The sequence below is a fragment of the Athene noctua genome, chromosome 16 (genome assembly GCF_965140245.1).
Source record: "Athene noctua chromosome 16, bAthNoc1.hap1.1, whole genome shotgun sequence".
NCBI classification, from domain to species: Eukaryota; Metazoa; Chordata; class Aves; order Strigiformes; family Strigidae; genus Athene; species Athene noctua.
Window position 1 is genome coordinate 16354212 of NC_134052.1, and position 13447 is coordinate 16367658.

Consider the following 13447-nt stretch of genomic DNA (forward strand, 5'->3'; position numbering starts at 1 on the left):
TGTCCGGCTGTTTCCAAGTGACCGTCCCCTTCCCCCTCCCGCTCCTCCTGCGCTTGGCCATCCCCCAGCCGGCCTCAGCCTGGCCCCCCCTCTCTGCAACACCCAGATTTAGGCCCGTGCTCGCTGACCCCCGGGTTGTTTGAGCCCTGGAGCGGGGTTCGGGGCGCAGGAAGGTGACAGGATGGGGACATGCTCTGCCTCGGCTGCTGGGGGGGGGCTCAGCGAGCCCCCACGGCCGGGGGGAGCCGTTGTGGGAGGGAGAGCGCAGGGTGACCCCAAACCCAGCCCCGGAGTGGGGCGAGGAGAGCACGGGGCTGTCCCTTGCCTCCTTTCAGGGAGCCTGGCGCCAGCCTGCAGCCCCCGGGGCTGGGACAGGCCGGGGGGGAGCACGGGCAGGGGGGGCTGCAGTGGCTGCAGGCAGGAGCAGCTCCAGCAGCAGCCTCAGCTCCCACCGGGGCCAGCGGCCGCATGTCCCGCAGCAGCGTGGTGTCCTCGGGGCGTGTGGAGGATCCGGCATCCCTCCGCCCCTGCCCGCTGCCAGAATAAATAGAAAGTGTTGCCGGGCCGGCAGCCCCTCCACAAAAGCCGCATTGAACCATTATTCCCCGCGCTGGCTGCGAGCACTAAAAGTGGCGCCTCGCGTTCTGCCATCTAATGACCCTGCGCAGCCTCCTGCAGATGTTTTCGATGACTTGCAGCTCCTTTTCCAACAGCCCCGTCCGCAAAAACAAGAGGGGCCACTTTAATTCCAATTAAATACCTCCAGCTAAGCAAACAGCGTGCAGCAGGGCTTGGGCACGGCGGCCGCCAGGCCCGGCCCATGGAGTCGCTGAGTCTAGACTCCAGATGTGATTTCACCGGCCCCCGATGTCCCCTGGACGCGGGGCGCAGGGTCGTGCCTCCGGCCGGGGTCCTGCTCGCCGCCACCGCCGTGCCCGTGCCCCTCGCTGTGGCTCCCCGCGCCCTCCCCGGCACCAGGTGGCATCCCCCGGTGTCCCCGTGGCCTCGCACCCGTCCTCGCGGAGCCCCCGAGCATGCGGGAGCGGGCTGGGAGAAGCGGGGAGCTGGCGTATGGTACCCCCCGGCCTCCCTCGAGCTCGGGGCGGCCCGTGCCCAGCTCTGCGTGCGGTGGGAGCGCGGCAGCGGGCCAGGAGCCTTCCTGGGGAGGGGGGGGTGTGGGGTCACCCCTCACCCTGCCCGCCCGGGAGGAAGGAAACGCTCCGGGGCCCTGCAAGGAGCCGGCGCCTCGGTGGCCCCGGTTTCACGCGCCCCTTGCACCTGGGCCCCGTGGCACCGGCACCGCGGCAGCCGCGCGGCTCCGCGGTGTCTGGGCAGCCGCTGGGCAGCCGCTGGGCCACCGCTGGGCCACCTTCCCCTCGCCGCGGGGTCCCTCCGGTTTCGGCTGCGGAAACGCGAACGCGGAGGCTCCGGCAGGAAACCTCCATCCGCGGAGCTGCGCCCAGCCCGGGCGGGGGGACGGAGCCAGCCTGCCCCCCTGCCGCCAGCCGGGGCCTTTGGGGGGATCCCCCCCTGCTCTCCCACCCCTCAGGGTGGGGGAGCCCCCGGGCACCCTCCTCTCGTGCCGAACTCCCGCCAGGGATTGCGGCTGGGTGCACAGGGGGCACCCCTGGGTGCAAACACCAGGCAGTGGGGTGCTGGTCCCTCGGGGGGGGGGGGTGTTGGACTCCACCATCGCTCGTCCCCAGAGCCCTGCAGACCCTCCCCACTGCGACGGGTGCTGGGTGCTGTGTTCCCCACAGGGATGCCTGGGGCGGGGCGGGGTGCCCGCAGTGGGAACTGGGGTCCCACTGGGTGCTGGCGCCCGGCCGGCGGCTGGGAGCGGGGAGAGGAAGCAGCCGAGAGCAGCCCCGGCCCCGGCCGGCGCAGGAGGGGCAGGAAGCTGGAATAAATCCCAGGAAGGGCCGCCTGGCTCCAGCTGGTCTGGGCTGCAGCGGATGGAGCCGGGAAGGGGAAGGGAGAAGGCGGGAGGGGAGCGGGCAGGGGCTCGCTCAGGCCTCGGCCCCGCTCCAGCTGCGCCGGCGGCCCCGGCTCAGCACCATCCTGCGGGCACCGCGGGGCCAGAGGCTCTGCCCAGCCCCAGGGCCCATCTGTGGGTGGGGTGGGGCGAGGGGACCCCCATGGAGCCCAATCTCAGCCAGGGCAGGAGCAGCCCCGGTTTGGGGGTCCCGTTCACTGCGGGGGGGTGTCTCGGTGCTGCCTTCCCTCCTCCTCCTCATTGCCTGGGTGCTGCCGGGGCCAGGGTGCTGGCCGACCCCCATCCCTCGGCCATGCCCTGTGTGGTCCCGGCGGGGCGGGGGGTGGCCAGGGGAGTTGGGGGGGGCTTTGATGTGTTCGGCTGCCCGGCAACCCCCGCTCGGCACAAAGCAGCCACCCCCCCGCCCCGAGCCGGGCTGAGCCCAGCCAGCACCATATGGCCGAGGCCGCTGTTCCCGCGCCGAGCGCCGCGTTCCCAGAATTGAGATGGAAATGAAGCGATCCGTCTTGCCGGACAACGCCAGGCCGTGGCCTCGTGCCCGGCTGTGCTCAGGGCAGCGTCCCGGGGCCACGCTGGTAGCCCTGACCCCAGCGCCCCGTCCCCAGCACCCCAACGTGTCCCGCAGCTGGTGGCATCACACAAACCGGGGCCACCGGGCACCGCAGTGGCCGTTGCCACGTGTGTCGTGGTGGCGAGGCCCGTCCCGGTCCCCTCACCACCCGGGGTGGCCGGTGCTGGGGGACAACGGGCCGGGTGCCCGGTGGGGCGCGGGGGGCCGGCTCGTCCCCGGCCACGGCGCATTGTTGGCGGCGCAGCTGGCGGCCCCGGCCGGCCGGCGGCACTGAAAGGCATTCCTGCGCACAATGTCCCCCGGCCTCCCCGCCGCGGCCCGGCCGCCGCCGCCAGATGGGGGCTAATTAGCAGCTTTGAGAGCCGCGGTGGGAACCGGGCAGCGCCGGGCCCTCCGCCGAGCCCTGAATGGAGGGGGTGACCCCAGCGCCGTGCCCACCCTGGGAACCGCTGCCGCACCGGGAGGAGGGATGGAGGGACAGTGGGACGCAGCTCCCCCCATCCAAGCTCTCCAAGGTTGCTGCCCCCCCGCCAGAAGGAAGAAGAGGAGGGGAGGCCTTCAGCTCCCGCCTGCCTGGGGAGGCTGCAACCTCTCGGGACCCCCAGCGCACCCCTCAAAGGGCAGGACACCCGCAGCACCCGCACCAGGGCCTGCCCACGCCACGCTCGGCAGCCAGGAAGGACACACGGTGTCCCCGTGGCCGCGCCACCATGAATGTGCCACCATGAATGTGCCACCACAGAGGTGCCGCAGCAGCGGGGGGGCGGGGTACGCTGGGGCCGCACTGTCGGGGTGCCCCAGCGCCCGGCGTGGCCTCGGGGGGGGCAGCGGGAGCGGCTGCAGCACCCGGGCACACACGTGGGTGTGGGAGATGGGGTGTACGTGTGTGTGACAGCACGTGGGTGTGCATGGCTGCGTGTTCATCCACGCGTGTGTGTGCACACGTGTGTGCGCGTGTGCTCACAGTCACGTCTGTGCGTGTGTGTGCGTCCACGGGTTTGTGGATGTCCGTGCATCCGTGTGTGCGTGGACGCGGACGCACGTGGCTCCGTGTGGGCACACGCACCCTCACACCCGTGTGTCCGCCCACGTCTGTGTGTCTGTACACGTGTGCGCGCGTCGTGTGTGTCCGTACGTGCGCACACATCTGTGTGGACTCACACACCCCCCGGTGGGTCTGTACACACGCACACGCGTGGGCTCTGCCCGCTCACCCCCCCCCACTCGCTGCAGGGCCGGGGGGGTCCCTGTCAGCGCTGCCCCGCGGCCGGGGTCCTGCTTTTGGGGTTCCCCCCGCCCCGGGGCCCCCGCAGGGCGCTGGCTGCGCCTCCCTGCAGGTGCGGGACTAATGAGCAATCACGCTAATTACCGCCCAGCTCCGAGCCCCCCCCCAGGGCAGGGACCGGTTTTCACTTCGGGGCGCTGCCGCCGCACCGGCGGGACCTTCCCCCCCTCCCCGTGCGTGTGTGTGTGTCCCCGCGGCGGGGCGAGGAGCGCGGGGGTACGGGCTGCCCGCGGCGGGATCCCCCCCCGGCGGGGGGCAGGTCCCGGTGCCCCCCGGCCGGGATGCAGGTGCCCCCCCCCCCCGTCGCCATGGGCACCGCCCGCGAGGCGCCGCGCCGGCAGCGCGCGGGGTTTTATGAATGGATGACGTCACGGCCCTGGCGTCTAACGGTCTGAGCCGCCGGGGGGCGGCGGGGGGCCCGGGGGGCGGCGGGGAAGCCGAGGCTGCAGGGAGCCCGGCACCGGGGCAGGTAGCGGCGGGGGAGGGGACGGGGCGGTCCCCGCCGCCGCTCCGCACCCCCCGGTACCCCCCGGTACCCCCTTCCCTCTCCCCGCCGTTGCCCCTTTAAGGCGCTGCCCTCCTGGGCGGGCTCACGATGGAGTGGGCGTGGCCATCCCCGCCCCCGCGGCGTCGCCATTGGCCGCGGTTCCCCCGTAGGCCCCGCCCCCCCCGCCGGCCGCGCTCTATAATTGGCGCGGCGGGGCCCGCGCTGGGCTGTCCGCCCGCAGGGTCCCGCCGCCGCCGGCCGCCTCCCGCTGCCCCCTCCCCGCTCCCCCCCTCGCCCATGAAGGTCGCCCCCGCCGCTTCCTCGCCGCTGCCCGCGGGCGCCGGCGGCGCGATGAGGGCGGTGAGGCCCGGGGAGGCCGCTCGCTGCGGGCCGGGCCCGGGGGTGTCCGCGGGGGTGTCCCCGGGGGCGGCGGAGCAGGCGGCCGCCGCGCTGCTGTACGACATGAAGGGCTGCTACTCGCGGCTGCGGGCGCTGGTCCCGACGCTGCCGCGGCACCGGCGGGTCTCCAAGGTGGAGCTGCTGCAGCACGTCATCGACTACATCTGGGACCTGCAGCTGGCGCTGCAGCGCGGCCCCCCCTGCCCCGCCGCCGCCGGGGACCCCCCCGAGGTGAGTGCGGAGCCCCCGGCACCGCCCCGGTCCCAGCCGGGCTTCCCGCACCCTCCCCTCCCCGGGGGTGTCCCACGCCCGGACCCCCCCATCCCGACCCGCACTGACCGGCCGCTTCGCGTCCCCCCCTCCCCGTCCCGTTTCCCGCAGGCTCCGTGCATGCCCGCTGCCGACCGCATCCTGTGCCGCTGAGACCGCACCGGACCCGCCGCCGACAGCCCCGGGATCCCGGCCCCGAGCGCCGCGGCTCGTCTGCACCCCGGGACACGGCCGGGGGCCGGGAACCGCCACCCCCGGCCCTGGGGGGGTGCGGGCTGCCCCGGGGCCCCCCCGCAGCCCGGGACGCGGGCCGTATCCTTCTCAGATTGCTGAGAGCATTCCCCGTATTGTATATTACAATGATGCTGAGAGTATTGTTCTACAATAGCCGGAGTTTTGTTATTAAACAAGCCCTGATGACCACGCACGCCTCTGCTTCCTGCCCCCCCCCTTCCCGGGGGGGCTTTTTGGGGGGGTCTGACCCCGAGGACACGGCCCCATGGAGCATGCAACTTGGGGGAGCCCTTCTGGACCAGTGTGTGCTGGGGGGGGGGGGGGGGGCGTGTCTCGCATGAGTTTGTCCCAGTTCCTCCCAGTCTGCTGCTGGGGGGGGCTGCAGGTGGCCTGTCCTTGTCCCAGCGCTGTGTCCCCACAGAACCTCTCCTGGGGCTCCCGTGGGGTTCACGTCCTACCCCGCCGGGCTCAGACATGGGGTGTCGGTGCACACGGAGGGGGGATCCCCCCCCCGGGTTCTGTGCCGGGAAGATGCAGCAGCGCTGGGACGGGGCTCCCGTGGGCAGGACGGTGTCACCGAGGGGACAGCGCTGGGCGCCAGCTGAGGGCCTCTGCACCCAGCCGGGGGTCCCGGGGCCCCCCCGGGGCAGTGGGGGTCTGCCCTTGCCCCCTTTCCCAGCGGGGCCGCCCGCACTGTTCCCGCGGCGGGTGCAAGGCTGCTGGAGGTGACACTGAGGGACAGTCCCGTCGCCCCGAGGGAGGGGGGGGTGCGAGCCCTGGGGTGCTGCTCGCTCCTGTCCATCCCCCCCCCCATCCTGCCCCTGCGGTTCCCGCTCCCCCTGATGCAACCCCCCGCCAGCGGGGCCGGGGCCCAACAAACTATTTTGGGAGAAGGAAGTTGCATCAGGGGTTGTGCAACCCCCCCGCCCCAGACTGGGGGTACCCCCGGCAGCGGCGCTGACCGGAGCTGTCCCGTGAGTGACGGACACCTCGGGGGACACGACACGCTCCCGTGTGCATGGACCTTCCGACGGGCCTGGCAGTGGTGAATTGGGGTGCCTGCGGGGGGGCTCCTGCAGCCCCAGCCCCCCCCGGCGCAGGAGGCCGGCTCGGGGCTGCCCTGGCAGGGCCCTTCCTGCCCCCCCAGGGTCCAACAGCCCGCGGGGGTTTTGGGGTGGGAGGGGTGTGACTGCACGTCCGTGTCCCCGTGTCAGCGTTTGTGCGGGCACGGTCAGAGCCCCCTGCGTGTGTCACAGCCCCCACGGGCCCGCTCGTGGCTCCCCAGGTGCCCTGGCAGGGGGGTGAGCAGGGGCACGTGACTTGGGGAACCAGGACACCTTGGCCTGGCTGTGACACAGCGGTGGGGACACGTGGCAGGGCTGTGGGCTCCAAGGCCCTGGGGATGAACCCGTCCATCAGCCCCGGGGTCCCCTCCGTCATGGGGTGAGTCACCTCTATCATCGGATGGGCCCCCTCTGACATCCCCACTGGTGTCCCCTCTGTCGCCCCTCAGGTCCCCTCTCTCCCCTCTGGTGTCCCCTCCGTCACCCCCAGGTCCCCTCTCTCGTCTCCACCGGTGTCCCCTCCATCGCGGCGCCGGTCCGGGAGCGCGGCGGGTCGGTGCCGGGGCGGTGGGTCCCTCTCCCGGTGTCCGCTGGCACTGCACGGCCCGGCCCCGGCCGCCCTCCCGGGGGAGCCCGGGACTGGGAGAACGGGGGCCCTGGGGGGGCTGCTCGGGCCGGGGGCGGTGCGGGGGGTGCTGAGGCTCTTCCCCACCCCACGGCGCAGCGGCTGCGTCCCTGCCGGCTCCCCGGTGCCGTCCTTGCCCCTTCGTTACCGGCGGGGATGGAAACTCCAGCTGGAGCTGTGGGCACGGGGACTCTGCGTGACCTGACGTGTCCCCACGGCTCTGCCCTGACCCCCTGGCCAAGCCCCGTGTGCCCGCGGCCATGCCCTCACCGTGCAGCCCTGGGGCGCGGGGACACGGTGTGGCACTGCCACACGGCTGGCGTGACCGGGGCCTGGCGCCACCGGGACCCCCCGAGAGCGGGGAAGGGGCTGCACGGAGCCGGCCGGGGCTCGGAGCGGGGCTGGCAGGGCTGAGCCACCGGCCACGTGCCGGGATGCCGGATGCGGCCGCACCAGGATGCGCTGGGGAACCCCAGGGAGGGCCCAGCCCCGCGGGCACCTGCGCCCCAACCCGTCCTTCATTGTTTTCATGGGACCTGATTCATCCCGGAAGGGATTAGGGACCAGGGAACCCGGTGACGTTCTGGTCCGACCAGCCCGGCCGCCCCGGGATGGACATCGGCCCCAGAGCCCGTCCCTGCCGCTCGCTGCCACGCACGGCCCGGGGGACATGGCGGAGCTGGGACCCACGGCGTGGGACACCGCGACCGCCAGCCATGGTGAGGCTCAGTGCAGGGCGGGGGCACCGGGGGATGGAGGGGCTGCGGTGGGCACGTGGCCGGGGGCAGCGGTGGCCTTTGGGATGCTCCTGGGGACCGTGGCCATCGCTGGGGCCGTGGTTGGTGGCACTGGGGGGGCCCAGGCAAGCGGGCAGCTGCTGTGAAGGTCCGTGAGGTGCGTTACACAGGGCGGTGGTCCCGCTGGTGAGGTCGGCCGTGGGGTCTACATCACCCCATGGTGCTGGGATGGGGCCCTGGCCCCCCCCGAGAGGGATCCCGGGGTCCCCGGTGCTGGCCCTCTGCCGAGTCCTGGCGGGAAACTGGACCCGTGGAGCCGTAGGCCGTGGCAGCGTCCAGCGCGAGGGGCTCACCCCGCCTCGGGGACAGTCCCGACGGCGACGGTTTGGGAACACGGGCGGCTCCTCCCCGGCAGCCGGGGTTTTTCGGAGGGGATTGCACAGTTCTGTTCTCGCTCTGACTGTCCTGCCCTTCCCGTCACGCCGCGGCCCCGGGGGCAGCCACCGCACCCCGGCCACGATGACCCTCCGCCAAGTTCGGGGGCTCCTACACAGAGTCCCCAGAGCCCTTCCCGAAGTGGGAACAGTCGCTGCTCCCCAGTGCAGGCGGGTCCAGGCCTGCCCCCCCCAGTACAACCCCCCTGCCCTGGGACCGACTCGCCGCGTTCCCCCACTCCTCCATCGCCCTGCGCTGGCCACAGGCAAAGTCCTGGCCGGGTCCCTGCACGTCCCCACACGCCGGCCACGTGTCCCTGCCACGGGGAGCCCTGACCGGTGGCCCCGGCTCCCGCGCACCCCCGGGACAGAGGGGGTCCAGCAGTGACGTGGCGTGGGACCCTGCTTTGCTCTGCTTCCACAACGGGCACGAGCGGGGAACAAGTGGGGAACCGGCTTCCCCTTTGAGTCACTCGTTGGGCAAGGCCGGGCTTTTGGCGGCCAGAGCGCTGCGGTGGCCCCCGCGTGTGCGCAGAGGCTGATGTCACAGTGGGCTCCCTGTCCCCGATATAATCCTGGTTGTCCTGGGGCGCGGGGACGGGGTCCCTGCAACAGTCAGGCGTCCCGCAGCCATGTCCTCTGCTCCAGCCACCAGGTCCCGGCACCGTCCCCAGGGCACAGGGGGCCCGGGGGGGCTCTGCCTCCTGCTCCTGCTGTTCGCCTGCGTGCCCGCCGCCGCCACCAACCCCGGCATCAAGGCCCGGCTGACCCGGAGGGCGCTGGAATTCGGTGGGTTTCACACTCCTGAGCACCCATGGGGGAACTGGGCAGGTGGTGGAGGGGGATGGTGCCTGGGCAGGGGGCTGCAGGGGTGCCCTGGTCCCGGCCGCTCGCCCCCTCGGCACCCAGCCCCTTCCCTGGCGCCTGCCCCCAAAGCCCCGCTCTGCCGCAGGCCGGCGCTTCGGGCTGGAGCTGCTCCAGCCGCTGCTGCAGAAGGAGCACGAGCTGAACCTGAAGGGCTCCTACGACAGCCCAGTCCTGGGGACACTCACCTACACCGTGCCCCGGTAAGAGCCACCCTGGGGTCCCCATCCCGGCCGTGCCCCGGGGCGCAGCCGCGAGCCCAGGCTGTCCGTGTCGCGCAGGATCCGCGTCCCCGAGCTGCAGATCAACAACTTCACTGTGGACTTTGCCGAGGACGTGGGGGTGAAGCTGACGGTGCAGCGCGCCCGCATCCGCCTCAGCGCCGACTGGGGAGCCCGGCTGGGCCCCATGTGAGTCCTCACCCCCAGGGGCACAGGGACGGGGACCTGGGTGGCTCTGAGGGCTTCAGGGCCACCACTGTCCTTGTTCTCACCCCCGCTCTGTCCCCAGCCAGGACAAGGGCTCCGTCGAGCTCCACATGCGTGACCTGGCCGTGGTGGCGGTGCTGGGGGTGAGCGTGGCCGGTGGTGGCCGCCCCACGGTGTGGAGCGCCGGCTGCGACGCCCGCAGCACTGACCTGCACGTGGAGTTCCACCGTGGACACAGGTGATGCCAGGACACCCCCCCCCCCCTTATTCCCCTCCTGTCCCCAGCATGCAAGGGGAGACTCCCCGGTGCCCCCAGCCAGGTTGGTGGGCTGGGGGAGGTTGGGGTGCTGTGGGGTGAGCTGAGGACCCCGCTTTGCCCTGCAGCTGGTTCTACAACCTGCTGGCCCCGCTGCTCCAGAGGGTCCTGCGGCAGCAGCTGAACAAGCAGGTGGGTGCTGGGCCCCTGTGCTGGGGGGTGTTGGTGTCCCCCCCCCTTGACGGGCTCAGCGAGTGGCTTGGGGACCCCCCCGGGCTTGGGAACTCCCATCTGTGTGCTCGCTGATGCCCTGCTCTGCTTCCAGCTCTGCCTCGAGATCCACAGAGGCGTTGGAAGGCTGGAGGCTGCTCTGGAGAAGGTGAAAGGTGGGTGAGGGGACCCCGGGAGCTGGGGATGGGGCAGGAGGGGTGGGCAGGGTGGTTCCAGGGCGCTGGGGCCTGGCGGGGTCTGCGGGACCCCTCGGTGGGGCCGGATCCCGTCAGCCCTCACGTCGGCAGAGCTGTGGCTGCACAAGGGGGCCGGGGGTCTGACTCCCCCCGGCCACCGCCGTGTCCCTGCAGTGTCCCCCCAGCTGGACGCCTTCGCCGCCATCGACCTCTCGCTGCTGGGGCCACCGGCCATCACGGCGCAGCACGGCGACGTCGCCCTCAAGGTAACGCCATCCCGGGCGTCCCCATCGCCGGGAACGGGGCTTGGGCAGAGCTGGGCTGAGCCTCACGTCTGTCTGTCTGTCCGTCTGCGCAGGGAGAGTTCTTCAGGGTGGGCAAGTGGCAGCAGAGACCCTCCTCGGTGCTGCCCATGGCGCTGCCCGTGGAGCTGCCCGCGGCACACGAGCCCATGCTGCTGCTGGCCGTCACCGAGTTCGTCGCCAACTCGGCCGCCTTCACCTACTTCACGGCCGGGGCCCTGCGCAGGAACCTCTCCAGTGACATGGTAGGGACAGGGCTGTCCCCGCCGGGGTCCCCTCGGGGTGTCCCGTGCCCGGCCCCAGCACCCCGACCCCTGCGCTGCCTTCCAGGTCCCGCGGCGGTTCCCGCTCCAGCTGAGGACCAAGAGCCTGGGGCTGTTCTCCCCGCAGGTGGGTGCGGGTGGGATGGGACGCGGGGAAACGGGACACGGGTGGGATGTGGGGTGGGACACGGCGCGGAAGGGGGCAGGTGGGACGTGCGGGGGAACGTGGGATGGGACAGAGGTGGAAGGGGATGCAGGAGGGACGGGGTGGGATGCGGGAGAGCTGGGACATGGGGTGCAGGAGGGATGGGATGGCGGGGGATGGAACATGGGATGGGGTGCAGGCAGGGTGGGATGTGGGCGAGATGGGACACTGGGTGGGAGGCAGGCAGGGTGGGCAGGATGAGATGCAGGATGGGATGCAGGGGAGATGGGACGCAGGGTCACACACGGGCAGGACGGGATGGAGGCGGGGGGATGGAGGCGGGGGGGATGGAGGCGGGGGGGATGGAGGCGGGGGGGATGCTGTCAGGACGGGACACAGGCAGGGCAGGACGTGGGCAGGTGGACCATGGGCAGGACAGGTTGCGTTGCCCACCCTGCCTGCACCCAGCCCAGGGCAGGGCAGCGATGGGCACACGAGCCCCGGGCGGTGGTGGGGACCATCTCGGAGCGTGGGCTGGTGGCCGCGGTGCTGGCGGTGCCAGCGTGGCTCCGTGCCAGCCCAGCCCTGGTGCCCCCCAGCTCCAGGAGCTCTTCCCGGACCAGCCCATGGAGCTGCACCTCGCGGCCCGCCGGCAGCCCCGGCTCTCCTGCCGCCCCAACGCTCTGCACGGGACCATTTTCGGCTCCGCTGAGGCCTTCGTGGTGCTGCCCAACGCCACCCGCGTCCCCGCGTTCCTGCTGAACATCGTGAGTGGCTGCTGCTGCCAGGCTCGGGCCCTGCTGGGCGATGCTGGGCGACACTGGGCAGCACTGGGTGATGCTGGGATGACACTGGGTGATTCTGGGTGACACGGGGGTGGCACTGGGCAATGCTGGGGTGACACAGGGCAATGCTGGGTAATGCTGGAACAAAGCTTGGCACTGGGCAATGCTGGGCTACACTGGGGTGACGCCGGGTGATGCTGGGTGACACTGGGCAATGCTGGGCGACACTGGGGTGATGCTGGGTGACACTGGGCAATGCAGGGTTGCAGCCACCGCCCTGCTCTTTCCAACACCTCTTCTTGCTGCAGGACGCCAATGTGACGGGGAAGCCGACCATCACCGGGAACAGGCTCAGGGGCACCGTGAGGCTGACGGGGTGAGTCCCCCGCCCCGGGCTGGCTCTGGCCTCCACTGGGGGGTACCCGGGGAGCTCCCCCCATTCTCCGCCTCTGGCCATTTGCCTCCCTGGGTCCCACATGGCCCGCTCAGACCCCATCCCAGCCCCAGCTCTCACCCAGACCTGCTGCCCTGGCACCCCGGGTCCTCCGCTGGAGCCGCTCTGCCGGGGTCCCAGCCCTGCCGGGGAGCTCAGCCTGTCCCTGCCCGGGGAGGGGACAGTCCCCGTCCCTGTGCCTGGCTCTCACCCCGCTCTTGTCCTCAGGCTCAGCGTGGAGCAGGTGACGTCGCACGTGGGCCCAGTGGAGGTGAGCAGCCGCGCTGGGGCAGCCGAGGGGAGCTTTGGGCTCTGGATGTCCCTGGGAGCAGGGTCGGGGGGTCTGGGGGTGCTGCGGGGACCCCGTGCACGGGCAGCGCTGCCGAGTGCCCGCACAGGGCTGGCAGGAGCTGAGCTGGGCGCGGGGGGGTTCCCTGTCCCGCAGGTGGAGAGGCTGGAGACCGCACTGAGGTTCGGGCTGTGGCTTTTCGGGGTGCCCTGGGCAAACAGTGAGTGCTGTCCCCATCCTGTCCCCGTCCCCTCCCGCCCCAGTTGCTCCCCACTCACAGCTCTGCTCTCCCCCCCCGCAGAGCGGCTCCAGGCCGGCGTCCCCCTGCCCGTCCCGCGCGGCCTCGTCCTGCTCAACCCCCGGCTCTCGCTGCAGGAGGTGGGTGTCACCACTGTCCCCTCACCCCGATGCCCTCGCCATGTCCCCCCCCGCCCCGGCTCACCCCGACTCCCCGCAGGGCTTCGTGCTCATCGCCACGGACCTGCACTACGAGCCAGGAGACCAGTCGCTGCGTGGGAACCTGCCGGCCCCCGGCGAGCCGTGGCCCACTGGCAACCAACTGGCAACCGCGATGCCATCGTGGCCTCGTGGCCGGCAAAGCCGCCCCCAGCCTGTTGGGGGGGTCCTGGGCCGGGATTAAAGCTGGGAGCGTGGCTCAGCCCGGTGTGGTGATTTGGGGACCCCCCGCAGCCGCCTCCCCCAGCCTGGGTCCCGTTTCCCGGCTCCGTGCCGGGGCATCGCCGTGTCCCCGGCTGCGTGGCAGGGTGAGGGGTCCCGTGGGGGGGTTCAGCGGGGCTGGGGGGCGAGTGTCGGGGACGGGGGGGGCACCCCCAACCCTTGGGCGGGTGCTCTCTGCCCCCTCCGCCCCAGCAGCCCGGTTGCCGAGCCGCTGCTTCCCCCGTCGCCCACGGGATGGAGCTCGTGTCCGCGGCCTCCCACCGCGTCCCGCCGGCCCACGGTCCGCCAGGCCCGGCTCTGCCCCCCCGCACACCCCGGAGGGGACGGGCGGTGCTGGGGACGGGAGGGGGGTGTCCCCTTTCCCCAGCGCAGCGGTGACAGACCTGGGGGTGCTGCAGGACCCAGTGAGGCACCCACGGGACGGGCGGGGGGGGCTGCCTCACCCCAACAGGACTGTGGATCTCCCCCCCCCCCCCGGCCCGGCTGCCCACTGGT

At 72.5% G+C, this 13447-nt stretch overlaps 2 protein-coding genes across 2 annotated transcripts; both read left to right on the forward strand.

The window, feature by feature from the left end:
- Positions 1-4576: 4576 nt before the first annotated feature.
- ID1 (inhibitor of DNA binding 1) lies at positions 4577-5431 on the forward strand. The gene is made up of 2 exons (XM_074920299.1): positions 4577-4969; positions 5120-5431. The coding sequence occupies exons 1-2, from the start codon at positions 4637-4639 to the stop codon at positions 5159-5161; spliced, it is 375 nt and encodes a 124-aa protein (XP_074776400.1). The 5' UTR covers positions 4577-4636; the 3' UTR covers positions 5162-5431.
- A 1957-nt stretch (positions 5432-7388) lies between these two features.
- On the forward strand, positions 7389-12914 carry LOC141967164 (bactericidal permeability-increasing protein-like). Its single transcript, XM_074920614.1, has 16 exons — positions 7389-7650; positions 8751-8891; positions 9055-9169; positions 9248-9376; positions 9477-9632; positions 9779-9842; positions 9976-10036; positions 10232-10323; positions 10416-10604; positions 10690-10749; positions 11367-11534; positions 11861-11928; positions 12214-12256; positions 12431-12494; positions 12576-12652; positions 12732-12914. The coding sequence occupies exons 1-16, from the start codon at positions 7389-7391 to the stop codon at positions 12912-12914; spliced, it is 1872 nt and encodes a 623-aa protein (XP_074776715.1).
- Positions 12915-13447: the final 533 nt, after the last annotated feature.

Excerpts from the sequence above, each read along its gene's own strand:
- ID1 (XM_074920299.1), top strand. The coding sequence starts at position 4,637 with ATGAAGGTCGCCCCCGCCGCTTCCTCGCCGCTGCCCGCGGGCGCCGGC. Across the intron at positions 4,970-5,119 it reads CCGCCGGGGACCCCCCCGAG|GCTCCGTGCATGCCCGCTGC; the intron begins GTGAGTGCGGAG and ends CGTTTCCCGCAG.
- LOC141967164 (XM_074920614.1), top strand. The coding sequence starts at position 7,389 with ATGCGCTGGGGAACCCCAGGGAGGGCCCAGCCCCGCGGGCACCTGCGC. Across the intron at positions 9,377-9,476 it reads GGAGCCCGGCTGGGCCCCAT|CCAGGACAAGGGCTCCGTCG; the intron begins GTGAGTCCTCAC and ends CTCTGTCCCCAG. Across the intron at positions 10,750-11,366 it reads TGGGGCTGTTCTCCCCGCAG|CTCCAGGAGCTCTTCCCGGA; the intron begins GTGGGTGCGGGT and ends GGTGCCCCCCAG.